This window comes from Cricetulus griseus, chromosome 3 (assembly GCF_003668045.3).
Source record: "Cricetulus griseus strain 17A/GY chromosome 3, alternate assembly CriGri-PICRH-1.0, whole genome shotgun sequence".
NCBI lineage: Eukaryota > Metazoa > Chordata > Mammalia > Rodentia > Cricetidae > Cricetulus > Cricetulus griseus.
The window spans coordinates 228,027,768-228,049,757 of record NC_048596.1 but is presented as its reverse complement, the minus strand read 5'-3'; the positions used below and the strand labels follow the sequence as shown (position 1 = coordinate 228,049,757).

The 21,990-nt window shown below is 41.7% G+C and overlaps 1 protein-coding gene across 2 annotated transcripts in view; it reads right to left on the bottom strand.

Moving 5' to 3' along the window:
• Positions 1-21,990, bottom strand: part of Prkcq (protein kinase C theta) — a 76,977-nt gene that overhangs the window by 32,691 nt on the left and 22,296 nt on the right. For both annotated transcript variants that reach the window (XM_035442841.1, XM_035442842.1), the window contains exons 8-11: positions 21,143-21,252; positions 20,047-20,164; positions 19,100-19,260; positions 16,072-16,245 (exon numbers count right to left, since the gene is read on the bottom strand). In XM_035442841.1, coding sequence (XP_035298732.1) covers positions 16,072-16,245; positions 19,100-19,260; positions 20,047-20,164; positions 21,143-21,252 — 563 coding nt within the window. The remainder of the gene's footprint in view (positions 1-16,071; positions 16,246-19,099; positions 19,261-20,046; positions 20,165-21,142; positions 21,253-21,990) is intronic.

Genomic DNA, 21,990 nt, shown 5'->3' with positions numbered 1-21,990 from the left:
ATAATTTAAATTTGGAAAGTGGTACCTGTCAAGAAATTTGTGCAGAAGCAGATACCCACAGCCAAACATTGAGCTGAACTCTGGAATCAGTTGCAGACAGGGAGGAGTGATGAGCAAAGGCCAGGCTGGATAAACCCACAGAAACAGCTACCTGAACAAGGGGTTGCTCATGGACCCTAGACTGATAGCTGGGAAACCAGCATAAGACTGTTCCAGACCCCCTGAATGAGGATGTCAGTTTGGAGGTCTGGTTAATCTATGGGGCCTCTGGTAGTGGATCAGTATTTATCCTCACTACACGAATGGACTTTGGGAGCCCATTCCCCATAGAGGGATACTCTCTCAGCCTAGACACATGGGGGAGGACCTAGGCCCTGTTCCAAATGATGTGACAGACTTTGAAGATGTCCCATGGAAGGCCTCACCCTCCCTGGGGTTCAAAAAGGGGATGGGATAGGGTGTTGGTGGGGGGCAGGGGAGGAGGGAGGGAGAGGGAATTGGAATTGACATATCAAACAAGCTTGTTTCTAATTTAAATAAAAAAAGGAAAAAAAAGGAATTTGTTCATTTCTTTTAGATTTTCCAATTTTGTGGAATACAGGTTTTGAGGTATGACCTGATGATTCTCTGGGTTTCCTCAGTACCTGTTGTTATGTCTCCCATTTTGTTTTTCATTTTGTTGATTTGGGTATTCTCTCTTTGCCTTTTAATTATTTTGGATAGGGATTTATGGATTTTGTTTATTTTTCTCAAAGAACCAACTCTTTGATTCTTTTTATTGTTCTCTGTGTTTGTGTTTTATTGGTTTCAGCCCTCAGTTTGATTATTTCCTGTTGTCTACCCCTCTTAGATGTGTCTGCTTTTGTTTTGTTTTGTTCTAAAGCTTTCAGGTAACACTGATGCAAAAATACTCAACAAAATACTGGCAAACTGAATCCAAAAACACATAAAAAAGATCATCCACCATGACCAAGTAGGCTTCATCCCAGAAATGCAGGGATGGTTCAACAAAATCTGTTCATTGGTTCAAAATGGTTCAAAATCTGTTAATATAATCCATCATAGAAACAAAATGAAAGAAAAAAACACAAATGATCATCTGCATCTGATTAGATGCTGAAACAGCCTTCATGATAATGGTCTTGGAGAGATCAGGGTACAACGGTCATATCTAAACATAATAAAAGCAATATATAGCAAGTCAATTGTCAACATGAAATTAAATACAGAGAAACTCAAAGCAGTTCCACTAAAACCAGGAACAAGACAGGGTTGTCCACTCTCTCCATACCTATTCGATAGTACTTGAAGTTTTAGCTAAGACAACTGAAGGAGAGCAAGGGGATACAAATTAGAAACAAAGAAGTCAATGTATATTTGCAGATTATATGATAGTGTATACATAATCGACCCTCAAAATTCTTTAGTAAAGTGGATGGATACAAGATTAACTACAAAAAAGTCAGTAGCCCTCCTAAATACAAACAGTAAATGTGCTAAGAAAGAAATCAGAGAATCAATACCCTTTACAATAGCCTCAAATAATATAACCAAGTGAAAGAACTGTATGACAAGAACTTCAAATCTTTGAAGAAAGAAATTGAAGAAGATATCAGAAGATGGAAAGATCTCCTATGCTCATGGATTGGTAGGGTTACCATCGTAAAAATGTCAATCTTACTAAAATCAATCTATAGATTCAATGCAATCCCCATTAAAATACCAACACAATTCTTTACAAACCTTGAAAAAATACCTAACTTCATATGGAAAAACAAAAACTCAGGATAGCTAAAACAATCCTGTACAAGAAAAGAACTGCCAGAGGTTATCACCATCCCTGACTTCAAGCTCTACTACAGAACTGTAGTAATAGCAACCACATAGTATTGGCATAAAAAGAAATAGATGGACAATGGAATTGTATGGAAGACCCAGACATAAATCCACACTCCTATAGACATTTGATTTTTAACAAAGAAGCCAAAATTATACATTGAAACAAAAAGCAATTTTCAACAAATGGTGCCAGTCCAACTTGATGTCGGCATGTAGAAAAATACAAATAGATTCATATCTATCATCCTGTACAAAACTCAAGTCCAAGTAGATTAAAGACCTCAACATAAGTCCAGATACACAGAACCTGATGGAAGAGAAAGTGGGAAATAATCTTGAACACATTAGCACAGGAGACAACTTCCTGAACAGAACACCAATAGCACTGGTACTAAAATTGACAATTAATAAATGGGACCTCCTGAAATAGAAAACTGTCTGTAAGGCAAAGGACACTGTCAATAGGACAAAACAACAGTCTACAGAATGAGAAAAGATCTTCACCACATCTGACAGAGGGCTGATCTTCAAAATATATAAAGAACTCAAGAAACTAGATATTACCAAACCAAATAATCCAACTTAAAAAGGGGGTATAGATCTAAACAGAGAATTCTCAACAGAAGACTCTTAAATGACCAAGAAACACTTAAGGAGATAGTCAACATGCTTAGCCATTGGGAAATTTCAAATGAAAATGACTCTGAGATTCCATCTTACACCTGCCAGAAAGGCTAAGATAAAAAACACAAGCGACAGCTCATGCTGGAGAGGATGCTGAGCAAGGGCAATACTCCTCCATTGCTGGTGGGAATTCGAACTTGCACAGACACTTTGGAAGTCAATGTGGTGGTTTCTCAGAAAACTTGGAATCAATCTACCACAAGACCCAGCTGTACTGCTCTTGGGCATATACCCAAAGCATACTCAATCATATAACAAGGACACTTGCTCAGCTCTGTTCATAGCAGCTTTATTTGTAATAGCTAGATCCTGGAAACAACCCAGATGTCCATCACTCAAAGAATGGATGAAGAAAATGTGGTACATTTGCACGATGGAGTCCTACTCAGTTGTTAAAAACAAGAACACCAATAACTTGAAGGCAAATGGATGGAACTAGAAAAAAATCATCCTGAGTGAGGTAAACCAGACTAAGATACATAAACATAGTATGTACTCACTTATAAGTGGATATTAGATTTAAAATAAAGGATGACTATGCTACAATTTGCAGATGCAGAGAGACTATGTATAAGCATGTTTCATGGGGAGATGCCCAGATCTCTCTTGGAAGGGGACATAGAAGAGATTTTGTGAGTAGACTGAGGGCAGGTGGGGGAACACGAGTGATTAGGTTGGAAGTAGGGCTGAGTGGGAGAGAACTGAAAGAGATTACTGGAAATAAGGACATTTTGGGGTTAGGTTAAAAACTTGACATAAGGGAGTCTCTCAGGAATCTATAAGGAGGACCCCAGCTAAGATTTCTAGGAGTAGGGGATACATAGTCTAAACTTGCCATCTCCTGTGATCAGATTGGTGCTTAGGCAAATTATCATCAGAGAGGCTGCACCCAGGAATTGATGGAAACAGATGCAGAGATCCACAGCCAAACGTTAGGGAGTGTTCAGGGAGTCTCACAGAATAGGGGGAGAAAGGAGTCACTACTAGACCACTAGAAATCACAGAATCAACAAACCTGGGCTCATAGGAGCTCATGGAGACTGAACCGACAGCCACGGAGCCAGCATGGGACTGACCTAGGCTCTCTGCATATATGTTATAGTTGTGTAGCTTGGTTCTCTTGTGGAACTCCTAGCAGTAGGAACAGGGGCTATCTCTTTTCTGAACTAATTTTAACTCATTGTCTTTAGTGTCTTCTTTTGTGACTTCCACTTTTTTATTTTCATGTTTTATCCTTTTTTTGTTTGTTTTAAAAATTACATTGTCTTACAGTGAGGCTCCATTGGTGTTAGAAGAGCTAAAGATTCCCTTCAGCTGTGGACCACCACACTCAAGGTTTAGTTAGGTTTCCTTACCAAAGGGGACTCACAGCATCTTGCAGAGAAAGGTTTAAGGCGAGAATTACAAGTGACAACTGCCTTTTCACATTCGCACCTCAATGGTGGGAAAGAGGGGAGCTTTGTGTGTGTTTCACTGTAGACCAAGGGCTGCTCAAACACACACTGGAGGGAACCTGACGCTGAGTGGGCGGCTTTGGTCCCACTTTAACACACTCCACGCTGTCTTCAGAGGTTCACTCCAAAGTTTCTGCTGCGCTAAACCCTATATTGGTATTGATAAATCAATATTTTAGGTGTTCTGGTATTGTAGGAGATTGGAGCAATTTGAATTCATTCATCCTCTCTTTGAAACAGGTCTTACTATGGGGTCTAGGCTGGCTTCTCACTTTTTATCTTCTTGTCACAGCTTCCCGAGGGACAGAATTACTGGGCTGTGTCACCTCACCAGGCTCTTTCTTTCATTTTTAATTTATCTAACTACAAATCGAGATGCCCTAGGAAACAAGGCTTAGTCCTTTTCATAAATATATACCATAAAAAGCCCAACAGAAAATCCTTTGTACAATTTGATATGCAAAGGTGCAGTGTGTGTGTGTGTGTGTGTGTGTGTGTGTGTGTGTGTGTGTGTGTGTGTGCACATGCATATTCAAGGGAGGCAGAGATGGAAGAGATAAACTAGGAAACTCTTTTATTCTGTCCTGTTTATATTTCAACTGTAAACTTTAATTAGTAACATTCACTACCTTTGTAGATTCATTAATGTGAGTCAGAAATAACTGGTCTGAATTTTAAGATGTTGGTACCTTGCAACAGGGACTTGGGCTCAGTTGTATTTACTGGCTTAATTGTTCCATGGGGTCTTCTTGCATTAACTAACCAATTATTTTCTTTTGCAATCAAAGTGCAACTAAAACTCCATGAATTTTAAAGTGGTTTCCTTGGTGTGTTTAGTCTCTGAGGAGAGGCAGTGCAGTAGCATCCTAGCTCCCTTGCTTCCCAGCCATCTGACCTTCAGTGGGCTCCTTATACCCCTGGGCACCTCCATTCCCTTGTCTATAAAATATGGACGTTGATAATGTCTACTTCATAGATTGTTAGGAAGAGTAAATGAGCTCAAATACATAATGTGCCCAGAACATGGAATGACATATAGCAAGCGCTCTATAAATGTCAGATGTTTTCATATTTATAACTATAGTTAGTAACTACAATCCTCACACATTCACCCATTGAGAACAAATGTCTCAAGAACAGGCTGGATTTTAACATGAAAGGTAAGTTGTCTGAAACAGGAGTTTGATGTGAAATGTCCCTTTTTGTGGACTATTTAAAGTTACGAAATGACAAAAACATTGGCTGCCATGATTTGCACACTAACCAATGTCAATGAAGAAGGTTTAGCATGAAGTTGATTTGCTGACAAATTCATGTAACTACTGTCATTTCTAGACCTGACCAGGAAACAGACTTGGAGTTTGAAGCCAGTAAAATCCTATCCCTGAAACACATTTAAGTCAATGATCTTATTACATTGAGATGCACAAAAGAAAATATGGCCAGATACAGAGTAGTAGAGTGATCTATTGGATGTAAAAAACCAAAAACCAAAAAACCTACTTGTAAACATTTGGAGGGGACTGGGGATGAGGTTGAGTGTTTGCCTCTTGAGCATGAAGCCCGGACTCAAAACAAGAGAGGAAAAACCCAGATGTGTGCTGAAAACACATAATCACAGCACTTTGGAGATGGAGTCAGGAGAACCAGAAATTCAAAGTCATCCTGAGTTACACAGAGTGCTTGAGACCAGCCTGGGTTACAGGAGACTGCCATACATATAAAACTTAGGGTTTAAAAATGCTTGAAATTGTTTTAAATCAAAGTAAGACAAACATAGCAGTTCTTCCAAAAAGTACAGGACCCAAACATTCTAAAAGGATAAACATCATTAAAATGCAAATCTAAATTTGCAGTACAAAGGAGAGATGATTAAAGAGTAATTGGAGCGATTAATTTAACAAAATCCATTTCATAAATATCATAGGATCATTTGGTACACATTATTTAGAGAAGTTACAGGGCCTGGAAGTGTGGGGAAATATCAGTATTTAAAACATAAACTCACCAGGTGTTGATGGCACACTCTTTAAATCCCAGCACTCGGGAGGCAGAGGCAGGTGGATCTCTGTGAGTTTGAGACCAGCCTGGTCTACAAGAGCTAGTTCTAGGACAGCCTCGAAAGCCACAGAGAAACCCTGTCTCGAAATAACAACAACAAAAAAACAAAACATAAACTTACTCTTAGAGGAGGCAGAGTGCATTCTGAGAACTTTCTAGCATTAGTCAAAGGGAGATTTGTGGTGATATATTGTTTATGATCTAATAAAGGCACTAGGGATCAGAATGCAAAGATAATCACAGCCACAGAGTCAGGCTGTGGTGCTACACACCTTTAATCCCAGCAGCCATACTAGCTATCCATAGAGGCCAAGTAGTGGTGGCACACACCTTTAATCCAAGGACTCGGGAGATAGGGAGATGGATCTCTGTGAGTTCAAGGCCACCCATGGCTACAAGAGAATGAACCAGTTTAAGAGAACAACAGAGTTCACACCTTTAATCCCAGCCCTAGGGAGGTATAAAGGGAAGAAGCAAAGGGTCTCATGTGAGATTTAATTTCCAGACAGGGAAAGCATTGTCTCTGAGGATTGGTGGAGACAGGGTTGCGATTTCAGCTTGATAGAAGTAAGAGCTGCTGGCTTGGCTGCTTTGCTTTTCTGATCTTCAGCTTGAACGCAAATATCTGTCTCTGGGTTTCTATTATTCGTGTTATAGAGATTGTAAAAGTAGACACCAAAGCTGTTTGATGTGCTCTGGCTTGCATACCATGTTCTCCCTGCAATGCTCACATTTTCCAAGTAAAAGAGAATGGAAACTGCAGCCAGAGGAATAGTTGTCAAATGCTTGTGATAAATGAGAATTTCACAGCATCAAAGATATTAGCTAGTGATTTTATCAAAGCAGGAACAATTAACTTTGAAAATTCAAGGGAAACTTGACAACTGTCACACAAATGACATGGAGAACATAGGCCCTTTCACCAGATAAGCAAGGTGGGAACAAAAAGCAAAGAATAATTATAGTTATTTTTTTCCAGGTATAATTTTTCTTCAAAGGCTAGAAACCTCACATAATAATTTCTTGTTTTATTTTTTCTTTTTAGTAAAATTTAATTTACTCTTTGATAATTAAAACTTGTAGAAGGAGGATGTGAAATCGGGAGGGAGATGTGATGGGGAGTCCCGGGGAGAGCTGGAGGTAGAAATGAGAGATGAATGCAATTTAGATGCATGGAATTTTCACAGAATAATGTAACAAAATACATGTATAATCTTTTCAATATTGGAAGAAGAAGAAAAAAATCAGGACCAAAGTACTTCCAAAAATAAGATTTAAGTAGACCTTATTCTTTTTCAGAGTATTTTAAGTTAAACATAAATGACAATGTTCTAATTTCAAGATTATTGAAGAAAAAGATGTATATTGGAGAACAGATGCGTATACATTGGGACATAGCCTACGACAGCAAGTGGATAGAGCTGGGAATTCCACTCAGAAAACAGGGAAGCTACTACATCCATGTAACCTATGAAACAGGTTAGAATGTAGTTCAGTTGATAGAATGTTTGCACAGTATGCACAAAGCCCTGGATTCCATCTCTGAAATCATATAAACAAGCCATGAAAATCTCAGCATTTGGAAGGTGGTGGTGGGAGGACCAGAGGTTCCTTGGCCCGTATCAAGATCAAGTTTGAGACTAGGGCCTGGACTACTAAGACTCTATCTAAAAAACGAAACAAAATAAAACCAAACCAAACTATACAAATAACAAAGTCATAATCCACAGAAAATTCTTAAGCCTGGCTGGGCCAGGCCTTAGAACAGAGTCACATGGAGGTAAGAAAATACCTATGGGTTTAGAAGGTGCAAGAAGCTTACGGCATTTCTAGTGCACTGGCTTTTGTTTTTGTTTTTACATGCCAAAGAATTCCTGCATATCTGTTCATCAATTTTCCCTATTATCCTCTGTGCCATTGGACAAAATGCTTTAAGCAAACTATCTAAGCACATTAGTTCACCGAAAATTAACTTTAAAGCTACCAAATTTGATAAATTTTACTGAGAATCTACCTCCCAAATCAGTTTTGTGACATCGGGCACAGAGGTGTGGGGGCTGTTTGATGAACACCCAAGTGAGTCGCCATTTCTAAAATCATCTACCCTACCATGTGAGAAAAAGAGGTTCCCTGGTCAGGCTCAGCCAGGCAGCAGCCAGCGTTCATTCTGGCCTAGTGCAGGGACAAGTCTCTTCCAGGTTGTGGTATATAGGATCTTTTAGTAGTCTTTTCTTTGCAATAAAACCGTGATCATCACCAGGGCTCCCAACTCAACCAGAGGGTATCTAGATTGAAGTGTTCACAACAGCTTCGGATGAGGCAGCTTCTGAATAAGAAGCTGGGGATTTAACATCCACAATGTTCGAGTTTGCTTTTAAATCATGGACATGCCAGAATGACACACTTGGGAGAAAAAAAAATGTTTTCCTCTGATTTCAAATAATGATCGTTCAGATCATGTGGTATTTTCCCCACAGAAGATTCAAATATTTCTACAGTGTTCTTTTTTTCAGCTTTGTGCATTTGGAGGCAAGGAGGAAAACCAAGGCTATCAAGGCATGTTAGAAGCCTTTCAAAAGATGGCATCTCCTGCCTCAAAACTGCAACTGGAAGCACAGCTTTATGCATTCTAAAACAGAAACTGAAATGTAATTCTTTTCACTTTACTCTAATTTTATTATTGTTATTTCTTATGAAGGAGAAATTTCAGAGGAATCATGCTGACAGTGTTGAAGTAGCTCAGACCAGGAGTGAGTGCACGCTTTTGAACACCAGCATTCATCATATGGGGGTGGGGATGACATAGAGATGGAGACCGCTAACACTCACAGTGGCTGTCATTCAAACACACTCCTAGGAAGGACCCAGAGCCGAGCTTAGAGGATTCAAAGCCTCTTTGAGGTCTGTGGTTGGTAACCCTTCTTCGTTTTATGTGTATGGATGAGTTGCTTGTGACTATGTGTACCACATGAGTGCAGTGTCTGAGGAGGCCAGAAGAGGGTATCAGATAGATTGGAACTGGAGTTAAAAACGGTTAGCCTCCATGTTGGTGCTGGGATTTGAACCTGTGTCCACTAGAAAAGCAGCCAGTGCGCTTAACCATAGAGCCATCTCTCCATCCCTGTTAATACTTCTTGAAGTACAATTGCAGATTTGAATATTGATGGGCCTTTCATTAATCAATGTTCCCTTAATTCACAGGAGACTCAAACGAAGGCAGATCATAATTCACTTTAGTGTCTAATGAAAATAATTAAAAAAACAAAATGAAGATGACATTGTATTAGGTGCATCTTTTAAAACTAGTTTTGGAGCCACATCATCCTGTTTGAAATAGTTTTATGGGAGATAGAGCAGGGAAACTTGGAGTGCTTAGCTCATTGTTGTTATTAGTATTATCTGTAGCACTAGATATGGAACCTTGGGCCTCATGCATGCCAGGCAAGCACTCTACCTCTAAGCCACACTGTCTGCCCTTTTCTCATTTTTATTTTGAGCCAGGGTCTCTCAAAGTTGCCCAGACTGGCCTTGAACTCATTCTATAAACCAGTGGGTTTGAACTTGGTGATCCTCCTTCGGTTGAGATTAAAAGGGGTGTGGTACCATGTCTACATTAATGTTATGTTAAATTCAAGGAACTTGGCTCTGGAGAGTGGCTCATCAGGGAAAACATTCCATGCATAAGCCTTAGGACTGAGTTAAAGTGTAGAACCTACATAAAAAAGCCAGATGCAGTGACTTGAAATCCCAGAGCTCCTGGTGAGATGGGAGACAGAGCCAGGATAATTCCTGGGAGGTTGCAGGAGTGTGCAATACAGCAGAAATGAAGGAGAGACCCTACCTCAACAAGGAAAGACCTTACCTCAGCAAGGAGAGAACCTACCTCAACCAGGAGAGACCCTAACTTACTGAGAGAAGGCTAAGTTCCTAATCTTCGCATGTTCACCCTGGCACGAATGTGCCCCAGAAAAGAAAATGAAATAAAATTTAAACAAGGCTTCAATTTAAAAATAAAATCAAGGAAGCAGAATATTATTCTTCTAAATTAGGTAGATCCTTTTTCCCTTCTTACTAATTAAAGAAAAAAAAGTAAAAATAGGTAAAGCTTTGTAGTTTAGTCCCAGACAGTGTTGAGTTTTGCTTCTTTTGAGGAAAAACACAGAGCTCACAGATAGTGGTCCCTGAGAAGCATTTGTGATTTAATTTAACTGCGACTTTTGAAGGAAATTTGTGAGACAGAGTCTCAAAGTTCATCTTTAATTTATTCCTGTTGTTTTTAATTCACTTGTGGGCTTCAAAGTTTTCTGTGAAACATTTCCTAAGTATCCTCAATTCATTTGTGAGTGAATTCAGCTGAAAGATTCATGACAATTGTTCTTGCAGATGGTTTTTCTTATTTATTTCCTCATCTTTTTTATAAAAAGATTGATTTATAAAAATAAATTGTATGTGTATTGATATTTTGCCTGCATGCATGTCTGTATACCATGTGTGTGCTATTGCCAGGAGAAGCTAGAAGAGGGGATGGATCCCCCAGAATTGGAGTTGTGGGTGGTTGTAAGTGTCACGTAGGTGCTGGGAATCAAACCCCAGTCTTCTGGAAGAGTACCCAGTACTCTTAACTGCTGAGCCATCTCTGCAGCCGCCATCTTGTACATTGTAAAAATTAATAATGAAAAGTAGGTATTGATCCTCCTCCTTTCCTTTTTTTCCTCCTTTCTTTTCCTTTCCTTCCTTCTTTTCTCCTCTGTTAGTATTCAGGCATCTGTACTGGCCTGCCCTTGGGGTTCTGACAGGAATTGGCCTCAGCTGCAGCCACTAAGACCACCTCCTGTGCACATTCACTATGTTCCCTTTTAAAAGAGCCCTTCATACTTCCCATCTCTCTCTCTTTCTCTCTCTGCTTCTCTGCCTTTCTGTCTCCCCCCTCTTTTCTCTTCAGCTGCTCCTGTACCCAGAGGCCATTCTCCACTCCCACACTTTTCCCTGTCCCTTTCCCCTAATAAAAAAAACCCTACATGTGAGCTGTCACATGGCATTTTTTTCTCCTGCACTGTTTTTTTTTTTTTAAATTATAACACCCTCTCCCTCCTTTCCTTCTTCCTTTCTCTTTTCCTCCATCCCTTCCTCCTTCTAGTTTTCCTTCTGGTCTTCATTTCTTTTTATTTTTCCTTTTCTATTGTAAATGGAGCCCACGGCCTTGTGTGTGCCAGGCAAGTGCTCAACATTAACCACCTAGCTGAACACGGGTTTAAGATCCAGTGCCGCCCAGGTTTGCACACATTAAAGAAAATACTGAGAAGGGATTGGGAGGTTTTAGACTTCCATATGAGGCATGGAAAATACAAATATTAAGAAATAATACAGAAATGTAAATAAAAAGTAAATCAGATAATATAAAAGCCATTCTTTTCTTTATCTCTGAGAGTCATAACACTCATCAACTCTATAGTTCTGTGGGGCCAATGTCAGAGATTGAAGGGAGTATGAAGTTATCCTGATCTAGTATCAACAAAATTAATCTGGAAGATTCTTTTGAGCTCCCTGCAGATTCAGGTTTGGACTTTTCTGTAGGGTACCTGTTTCTGCCCTGCAGCCCTTTTGCACACTGATGTTTCCTTTTTATCCTGAGCAAGGAGGCAAGAGAACACCAGAGCTGAGGCTAAACTTCAGTGTCTAAGCCCACAGCTCTTGTCCTTTTCACAGAGGCCTCCCTGTCTTCCCCACCATATTTTCACCACCTAAACTGTCATAAAATTGTGTGTGTGCACTCGTGGGAGAGAAAGACAGACAGAGATGGAGAGACAGAGAGCAAACACAGGAGCATGGGTGTGGAGGTCAAAGGTCAACCCCGGGTGTGGCTCCCCAGGATACTGCCCTTCTTCTCCTATTGAAACAGCTCTCACTGGTCTGCAATTTTATTTGGCTAAATTGGCTGGTCCAGATGACCCAGGGACCTCCCTGTCTCCACCTCCCCAGTGCTGAGATGATAAGTGCACACACATTCCACACCTGCCTTTTTACAGGCTTGTGTGGTGAGCACATGATGTACAGGTTTGTGTGGTAAGTACGTGATGTACTTACTGAGACTGATAGTAAGCATCTTTAATGATCTGGTCCACAAGTGCCTGGTAAATAATAGCTGAAGAACCTCAACACCTGTCAACTGCTCTGATGTTCAACAGGAGCACTCTTTGGAGGCAGTGTGAGAGTCAAAGTTACATTTTAAGTTTTAATTACTATGCCTAAGGGATCCACGAAACAAAATGCCTCTGATCTGCAAGTCACTTGCACAAAGACAGATAATTCCTGAAATGCTGGAAGCTATTTTTTTTTATTTCCCTAAACATTTTTTTTTGGACCCATCTGTATCAATATGCTTGATCACACAGGCAGGAAATGTGTCAGGATATGTGCTTGCCCCTGATTGGACCTGGTGTGATGGGAAATACAATGAATTATGGGTTTTCCTTCTTAAGTCATTGCCATACTTGATTCTGGGCCATTTCCCAGGAACCTTGGAATGGACTTGGCCAGAGTCCATCCACCTGGCCAGTATTTAATTAAAGCTTGCTTCAAATTTGGCTTTAAACTGTGATAGTGGTCGTATTCTCGATTTGTGAGGTTAAAAGTAGGAGGCAACCAAATAACTTTCTGGGGGAAAAAAATTCCAGTTCCTTAGGAAAGTAGCAGTGAGTTCATATTATGTCTAGTTTTGATGGAGTACCTGCCAGACAAACCTCTCCCATCAAGCCACACTGTCAAGGGTTCCTCTTACTTTATATCTATGACAAGGTTTCACAAAGTTGCCCTGCCTCATGCTATAGCCCAGGCTGGCTTTAAACTTGGTGATCCTCTTGCTTCAGTCTCCTGAGTGCTGAGATTATAGGGATGCACTACTGTTCCTTCATTAATGCTATGTTACACCCAAGGGCTGTGGAGATGGGTCAGGAGATGAATCCTGGGGGTGCAAGCCTGATGCCTGGGTCTGAAGAAAGGTCCTTCATGCCATGTTCCCAAAGGGTGACAGAGTTCTTGCTGCTTCCCCTTTACATGGGCAGTTAGTCAGTTACTTTGACATGGCAAAAACCTGAATAATAAATCAGGGCCTCTCAAAAGCTCAGGGTCCTGGGACATCTAGTATTATGACAGGTTTTCGTCTTTTCTTGCTTTTATCTCTTTCTAGCAGAACTCAAGTCCTTAAAACCCAAGGGAACCAGTCACATTTACATTTGATGTGCAAATTCTTGGCCACCCCACCCTCCCCTCTTTGTGGCAAGGAAGATGCTGGTGCATTCACTTTTCTTGCTAACGTATCAAAACTGCGCAGAATCTGAAATATATTGTCTTGCGGCTCTGACAAAGTCAGATTCTGAATAGTGTCCTCGTGAAAAAGGCCAACATTCACACTTGGAAATATACATGCATTCCCACAGGGCATTTGATGCATATGATATATATGCATAGAAAAGATGCTAAATTAATCTTGAAGGCTCAAGCATCCCTTGAAGGCTGTCAGGGGGGTGTCTGGCAGTTTGCTACAAGTGAGTATGTGGAGCAAATTACTCAAAGCCTGTATACCACCATTCTTTTTGAAGGGCGGCCTCAACTTTTACTTCATTCATTTACTACAAATACTTTCTTGGAGACAAAAAGGAATGCTTGCTGTACAAGCATGAGGACCTGAGTTCAAATCCCCAGCACTTAGGTAAAAAGCCAGGCCATTGCTAGAGGGGTGGTGGTGGGCAGAGGCAGAGGATTGCTGGGGTTTGCTGGCTAACAGCCTAGAGCCAGATTCAGTGAGACCCTTCTAAGGAAACAGGGCAGAGTGAAAGAACAAGACACCAAACAAAGCCTCGTCTGGCCTCCACATGTACATATGAGTATGCACACCTGTGCACACATACACATATATGAGCATAAGCCACACACATGTGCATATGCCACACACACCAAAACAAAACCAAAACCAAAAAAACTTGTCCGAAAAATAAAAAACGGAAAAGTGCACCAACAGATAACACTTCCAGGGTAGACAGCAATCTGGGCCTCACCTAGGGAGAGAGGGACAGAGTCCCTCAGGTACCATACCTACATCACCCAGACAAACAGGAAGATGATTGTAGCGGAAAATTTCTACATTCATTGTCAGAAATTTCACCCTCCTTCTTGCTGCATCAAACAAACTTAGACGGGTATTCTTAGCCCTTTGGAGTTCAAATGACCCCTTCACAGGGGTTACATATTAGATATCCCACATATCAGAGATTTACATTGTTTCACAAAAGTAGCACAATTACAGTGATGAAGGTAGCAACAAAATAACTTTGAGGAACTGTATTAAAGGGTCACATCATTAGGAAGGTTGAGGACCATCCACATCCCCCTACCTGCCATGCCCAAGTTCCTGTCCTTTGTCCCTTTCAAATTCTAATATCTAGTTTCTTCCCGGTATGCCTCTTCAGGTCTGTATTCTGACTGAATACTACAAGCTTAGAGCTGTTGCCAGGCGCTTGGCATTATCAGGCTGTGAGGGATTGAGACGGATCCCCCTCCGGCTCGACTTTGGACCCCACCTCCTGTCTTCCTGGTAATGCTAGAAAATGAAGCCCTTCCTTGGGATTTCGATCACCATATGAAAAGGTGGAGGCCTGTGGGTTTTGTGGGGTTCACTAAGGGAAAGCTGTTTCTTCCTGGTAAAGGAATGGAATCTAAGTCCCACCTCTGACCCCAGGTGGAGAGCTGACCTTCTGACTACCCCAAACATCATGTAATATTGTTTTCTTTTTGAGGGTTAATCTGACTGTGTCTGCTGTCAGTCACCTGGCCAGAAGTCTGATTCATCAAGAAGCCATGCTGGGGAGAGGGGAAGGCTGCTGACCACCTTTTCCTTTCAGAAGGCCCTTCCTATGCAGCTGCCTGCAGGACTTCTGGCCTGTGTCACTGCTGAGCCTGCTCCCTTTCCTTAGTCCCAATTCAGAAAAGCATTATTTTCCTTCTCCCTCCTTCTCTTATTCTCTCCGACACTGGCCTAATGCTTTCCCTGGGCATTTCTCACTAACTCCCTGAAGACCAATACCCCTCCTGCCCATGTATCTGCTTGCTGGCACGGTGTTCATAAGAACACCCACTTTTCCGGATAGTCTTTAAAGGGCAGTAATAGAGATCATACATTTTTATCTGTTTTCCCTTTTTTCTTGCCCCTTTAAATACATATCCAGTAGACTAAAGAGTGGATATCATGTAGTAGTCTGGTTAGTATACCAAATTAAATCATAATAAATGATGGGCATTGAAATAGACCTGGAAGCAAGTGTCTCTCCCAACACACATTTACAATTCTAGCCCATGTTTCCATGGTGCTTAGAAGAGGTGAAAGTTTTTTGAGATAGGCATATGGAGGACAGGTTGAGAGGTAAGAAAAATGTGGAGACAAAATCCACTAGAGGGCAACATTTGGGATAAGTCTAAGGGGGAGGAAGTGTGTCTGAGCAGAAAGTGAGAGACCAGGGAATTACAGGACTCCCTGGTAGGCAGGCACACAGGGAGAGGAGTCATGGCTAGGTACTCAAGGTGGAGAACTTCCAAGGTGGCTGGCGTCTTCCTCAACTTCTTGACCTGAGACAAAAGCCTGAAAGCTTAAGACAATGGTTGTGTGGGCTTTTCCTCTGAGGTCCCCTGCTGATGGACTGACTCAACTAATTCAAGGCTGGGAACAGGACATGTTTACACAAGGAACTGACTAACCCTAAATCAGGGGAGGAAACCCTTCCGAGACTTAAAACCTTCATGTCTTGAGAAGAGTCTGGGGTTTCAGCTTCTCAGTCCTCTCTCTGCTTTGCAGAGGGCCTTTTTCTCAGGGTGTATGTGCATGTCTGTTTCTCCAGCCCCAGTAAAGCCTTTCTTTTGCATGGTGGATTTGACATTTCTCTGCTGCTACCTGTGGCTCTTTGGACTTCTTGAGTCTTTTAATTCTTTAACTGGCAGAGAAAAGGAACCCAATTAGGGCCCCTATAGTGTAACAAAAGCATACCTTGGTCTGGAAGGTGCAGAACATGTGTGTTAGAAATGGATGCTCCCAAGCCAAGGACAGAACCCTCTTCTCCACCATGGTACACTCAACGTCATCATCCATCAACACCACATCCTTCTTTAGGGCCTTTATCGCGAAAAACTGATTGGTTCTCTTGAACTCCGCTAGGAAGACCTAAAAGGAAGCGAGGCAGCAACTTTGTTTCAGGATGTGCACAAATTAAAGAAGAGACAAAGCAGGGTTAGGAGAGATCTGTGTTGGGTGGGAGAAGAATGGCCTTCGGTTTCTGTCCTTGGTAGTGTCTGTTTAGGATGTCACTTAGGAGTTTCAGATCATGTTACCTTTCCAAGGGTTTCACAAAAGTGTTATGCATTTGGAAGGTTATTATTAACGCATATTCAGTTTCAGTCCTGGATTGCATCTGTTTAGGCTGTCACTTAGGAGTTTCAGATCATCCTATCATTATTCTACCTTTCCAAGAGTTTCACAAAACTGGAATGTAGATCAGTTGGCAACATGACTGCTTATTATGCAGAAAGCCCTGAGTTTGATATTCACCACTGCATAAATTGCAGACATGGTCTGCAATCTTGTAATCTCAACATTGGGGAGGTGGAAGCAGAAAGATCAGGAGTTCGAGGCCATTCTTCCACCGGGCAGTGAGTTTGAGATCAGCCTGGGCCCCATGAAAACTTGTGGGTTTGTTTGTTTGTTTGTTTGTTTGTTTTGTTTTAAAAGAGATACACAGTTGCCTCTGATAGTTGACTTGGTAGAGTGATTGATTGGAGCTGGGATGAGAACTCAGACTTATAAATGGTGTTCATATCTCCAGAAAATATGTAATTTGTTATCATCGGCTTAAAAGCAGATTGAAAACAATAGCAGACTATCATTTTGGTTAGAAGCCATGTTTTCCACAGAGTCAAAAGAATGATGAAATATAAGTTCTTGAGAACTCTTAGTACTTTGAGAAAGAGAAATGGGTCATCTGGCTTTCCCCCTTCTCAGTGTGCAGGGCTCAGCATCTCAGTGCAAAAAGGGCACATTCACACATGGTGAGAAGCTACCTACAGCCCAGGGGGTCCCCAGGGCTACTTGCCAAGCCATGTATGTTTAGCTTATTAACCTTGTTCAAAGGTAGAAATTCCCATAGGAACAAAGAAAGACAAGCATTTCATTAAGTAAAGTACTCTGTTGGTAGTTGTTTTAGTAAACCATCCGAAAACCACACATAAACTAAGAACCACTAAGGCAACTGCTATCTGCATAATGCCCTTTCAATTTTTCGTATCAGGTTATAATTGCATATTAATTGCTGCTAAATGATAATAAAGCCTGGCTATAAATTGCCTATAGCACTCAGATTAACACCAAATAAGCTGTTGTGGTTCGTATTATTGGGGAACTGAAAAGGACTCATGGATCCCAGCAACCTTTTGTAGGGCAGAGTAAGTTTTATGAAAAGAAAATGCATTAGCTTTCAAATGCAAACATACTAGAATGAAATATTATTCAGCCACGGTAGAGGCTCGGGTGCACTTGAACCTGTTTATTGTTCTATGAACTGGGTAGACATTGCTGCCAAAGTCTGATCAGCAGGTGGTTAGTGTAAGCTGCCTTTGGATTCCCACAGTCATGGAATAGTGACCTTTGGTTAAAAATTTCCTCAGAGTTCCATCTAACACTTTAAAAACAGTTAGGAGCTCTGGTAATAAATTACATGTCTGTAATGTCTAAGATGCTGGAAGCCTGTATTCTATAACATCCCCATTTATAATCATTAACTTGGAATTTTTCTGTTGTCACATCAGTTGAATTTTTTTTTTGAGAGTATGAGTGTTTAAATGTGTACACATGCATGCTGTGGAGTGTGTGTGTGTGTGTGTGTGTGTGTGTACACATGTGTATATACGCATGCTGTGGAGTGTGACTGTGGAGACTAGAAGTCAGCCTCACATGCTGTTTCTCTGGAGCTGTCATCTCTCTCTCTCTCTCTCTCTCTCTCTCTCTCTCTCTCTCTCTCTCTCTTTTGGTTTTTCGAGACAGGGTTTCTCTATGTAGCTTTGGAGCCTATCCTGGCACTTGCTCTGGAAACCAGGTTGGCCTCGAACTCAGAAATATCTGCCTGCCTCTGCCTCCTAAGTGCTGAGATTAAAGGTGTGCACCACCAAAACCCTGCTCTTTTTTTTTTTTTTTTTTTGAGATAGTGTCTTTTGCTTCCTTGGAACAGACTAAATTGGCTAGGCTGGCTGGCCAGCAAGCCCAAGGCATCTTCTGGTCTCTTTGTTTCCAGTGCTTGGATGACAAGCACATGCCCACAAACCTGACTTTTTTATGTGGGTTCTGGGAACTGAACTCAGGCCCTTCAGGCCTGCATCTCAGGCACTTCACCAACTATCTCCCAGCCCTGAGGACAACTGCTTACTCTTCCTCTCTCCTTTCTCTCATTTTTCTTTTTCTTCTCCTCATTCTGTTATTTCCCCTACCCCTGCCCAGTGAGTGGCAAGAAGGACAGTGAAGGGAGACTTTCACCAAGGTACATTTTCTGAGACTACAGTGTTAGTGCCTGAACTGTGTCTCTTCCCCTCTTTGCGTCACGGTGAAATCTTGGTCCTAGTACTTCATAGTGTGAACAAGAAGACGGGCCTTTAAATGGGTATTTAAGGTTAATCGAGGTCACTCTCTGGGCAATACTCTAGGCATGGGGAAGAAGCAATGAAAAAGACCCCAACAACAAAACAAACAGTGTGAAATGGCCACTTCCCTGATTTTTTGGTGTTCAAAGACATCAAACTCAAGAGCACGTGATGTATATGGACTCAAAGCAAATGGCTCTGGGGCCAAAGATCCATAGAAGACAGAGACTACTATTTCCATTCAGTCACTCAGCTCCCCATTTAATGCTTGACAGTCTCTGTTCTCTCACAACACATTGGGGGTGCTCTCTTGGCATGTATCCACACCCTCTGGTCCTAGGAATTTAGTATCACCTTCTGGGGGCTTTAGTCTGAACTCCTTGGTAGCATACCTTGCCAAAACTTCCTTTCCCCAACATTTTGTGCAGGACAAAATCATCAATCTTCAGTTTCAGCTGCAGAGAGGCTCTTTGAACTTTCACTGCAGGTTCTGAAGGATGGTCCATTTTATCCATCCCATCCAAACGGGAATCCCAGGAAATTCCCTGGGGCTCTGAAAACAGCAAATAGGTTGTTAAATGTGAGTGGGTAAGTTCAATGTAGCCACTTAGGACATCGCCTGCTTTTTTCTTCTATACACATTTTTTTTTTAATGTCATTTTGGAGTATTGAACTCAGGTCCTTGTGCTTGTAATACAAGCACTGACCAACTAAGCCATTGTCCCAGTCCTTAATATTATTTAATATTCTTTAAGTCCAAAGAACATATTATATACTGTTTTCTTGTATGATTCAGTTCCCAGAATCATGTAGCTACATTTCCCCTTGAACAACCTTCAAGCAGTAGGCACATGACAAAGGTCATGGCTTAGGACCTGACTCTCTTCCTTCCTGTCTTGAACCTCACAGAAGAGTCTCGAAGGTACAGAACAACAGCACCGAGGCTCCATTCTCATCTTGCTTTACAAGATTAATGTCTGTAAAACCCCTTAACATGAATAGGAAGTAACATTCTAAAACCCTTCCACCAGCAACCCCCTCACAAAGAACTCCTAGTTAGGCATATTTTGGTTTTATCTTGAAAAAGAGGAGTAGAAGGAGGAGAAACTGTAATCAGGATATATTGTATGAGAAATGAATATATTTTAAATTAAAAAAATAAGAAAAAGAAAAAGGGCAGGGACCTCAAAGTTGGTAATTGTATCCATACTCTTTAAATAGAGGGCAAGGAAGCCTACCAGACTAGGCACACGAAGAACTCAAATTTAGAGAACACAGGGTCAAGTTGATCATGACAAGTGACTGACATTGATTGACAATCAACCACAGTGATAGCTACCTTTTTTCCCAGGTGTCGGTGCCAATGGTGGCCTGGTTTCATTTTTGATGGTGAATGGGAGACCGATTTCAACTGGGCCTTCTCGGAAGATATGTTCTGAATCTCTTAAGGAGCGAGCCTAGATCACAAACAGGGTCAGACAAACCAACCACCAGTAGTTGCCACCATCTCCCACCCACAGAAAGGATATTGCACTGTCCTTGGGGACAAAAGACATTTAAAACTTTTAAATGGGCAGGTCAGTCAAAGCTTTTCTTCCCTTCAGTGCTCTTAGGACTCCCTGTCTTGCAAGCATCTGTAGCATTTAATGGATCAGCAGCAGGAACTTAGCTCCTGTTCCCACTTCAAGAGGACTAGCTGGAATCTTCCATACAAGCCTCATTCCATAACAAACAAGGATAGGGAAGGAGGTCAATGACAAATTTAGCCAGGCAATGGTGGCACACACCTTTAATCTCAGCACTTGAGAGGTAGAGGCAGGTGGATCTCTGTGAGTTCCAGGCCAGCCTGGTCTACAGAGCTACAAAGAGAAACCCTGTCTCAAAAAATCAAGAGAGAGAGAGAGAGAAAGAGAGAGAGAGAGAGAGAGAGAGAGAGAGAGAGAGAGAGAGAGAGAGAGAGAGAGAGAGAGAGAGAGAGAGAGAGAGAGAGAGAGAGAGAGAGAGAGAGAGAGAGAGAGAGGAATTTAACCCATGACAAAGTGTAAATGGCCAGGCAGAAGTCACCTAGACTCAGTGTCCTGAGACAATTCTGTAGATGATTCTAGTAAACATATTTTTTTCTCCAGATTTTTAGGTAGCCCTAAAATATGAATATAAAGCTGGCAGTAAATCCTCAATAGTTTTAATGAATTTACTTTTTCTCTACCAGCTCATTCTATGACAAGTTTAAGATGTTATTACTAGTCACATAGATGCATGAATTCCGGAGGCATCTCAAAGGTGGCCATATGGGCAGGAGGATGAAAAGTCAAGGAAAGTGTTCAGAAGGACAACTTGGGACATCCTGTAGGGATGATGGGGTAAGAGAGCACAGGGCTTGATGGCCCTTGTTGAGTGGACACAGGGAGAACTCAACAGCCCCTTGTCTGGGTCACCTGTTGGGTGCTTTCAATCATTGCTAGTGCTTCAGCCATTAGCTTCTGGTTTATACCACAGAGATTGGCGACCTTTGTCTGGCATCGGTGGTGGACGTTCATGCCACATGCTGAAAGGAAGAAAGCAGTCTGTGAGGAGCAGAGAAAGAAACCCTTGGTGCTCCTTCTTGAGGGAGCATTAACAGTCTCATTTCTAGGGAAGAAAGTCTGTGGTTGGTATTGCATCTGAGATGGACTGTGGATAGAAGCACCAAGCAGACATTGGTTCTATTGATTAGAAAATACTAGAAGAGGGTGCCCTTCCACTCCAGTCTGGAGACTTTAAGCATCCCCTTTCCTAGCTGCACTGGGTGAAGCTTCTTTACTCTTTAGGATGAAGCCCAAGTTGCTGCCTCAGCCTGAGGAAGGGAAAAAGATAAATTGACGAGGTGGTGCTTGTGTATGTGAAGGAATAGGAGTGGGCAGGAGGAAAGAGGCCCCGAGGCTCACTTTAGGAAGAGACATGGTTAATAAACCTCCTGACTGGTGATGAAGGGACCATGGAATGAGGTCTGAGCCCTGGCTTGTGGGGACATCCAGGAACAGCCGTTTCCTGTGAATAGAACTGAGAGACCGGATGGCACTTTGGAAGGGCAAATCAATTGTGGACCCCGGAGTGAAGGAAGCTCTTTGATGGACTGCAGTGTCCAGGGAAGTCAGGGCAGTGCCCCTAGAGGGCCGGGACCTAGGCACTAGGCCTCAGATTTGATGACATCAGACAATCTTCCACATAAGCCATGAGAAGAAAGTCACAGACTTCATCACTGGGGTTTTTGATGGAGATGCCAACATCGACTGGACAGCTGGAT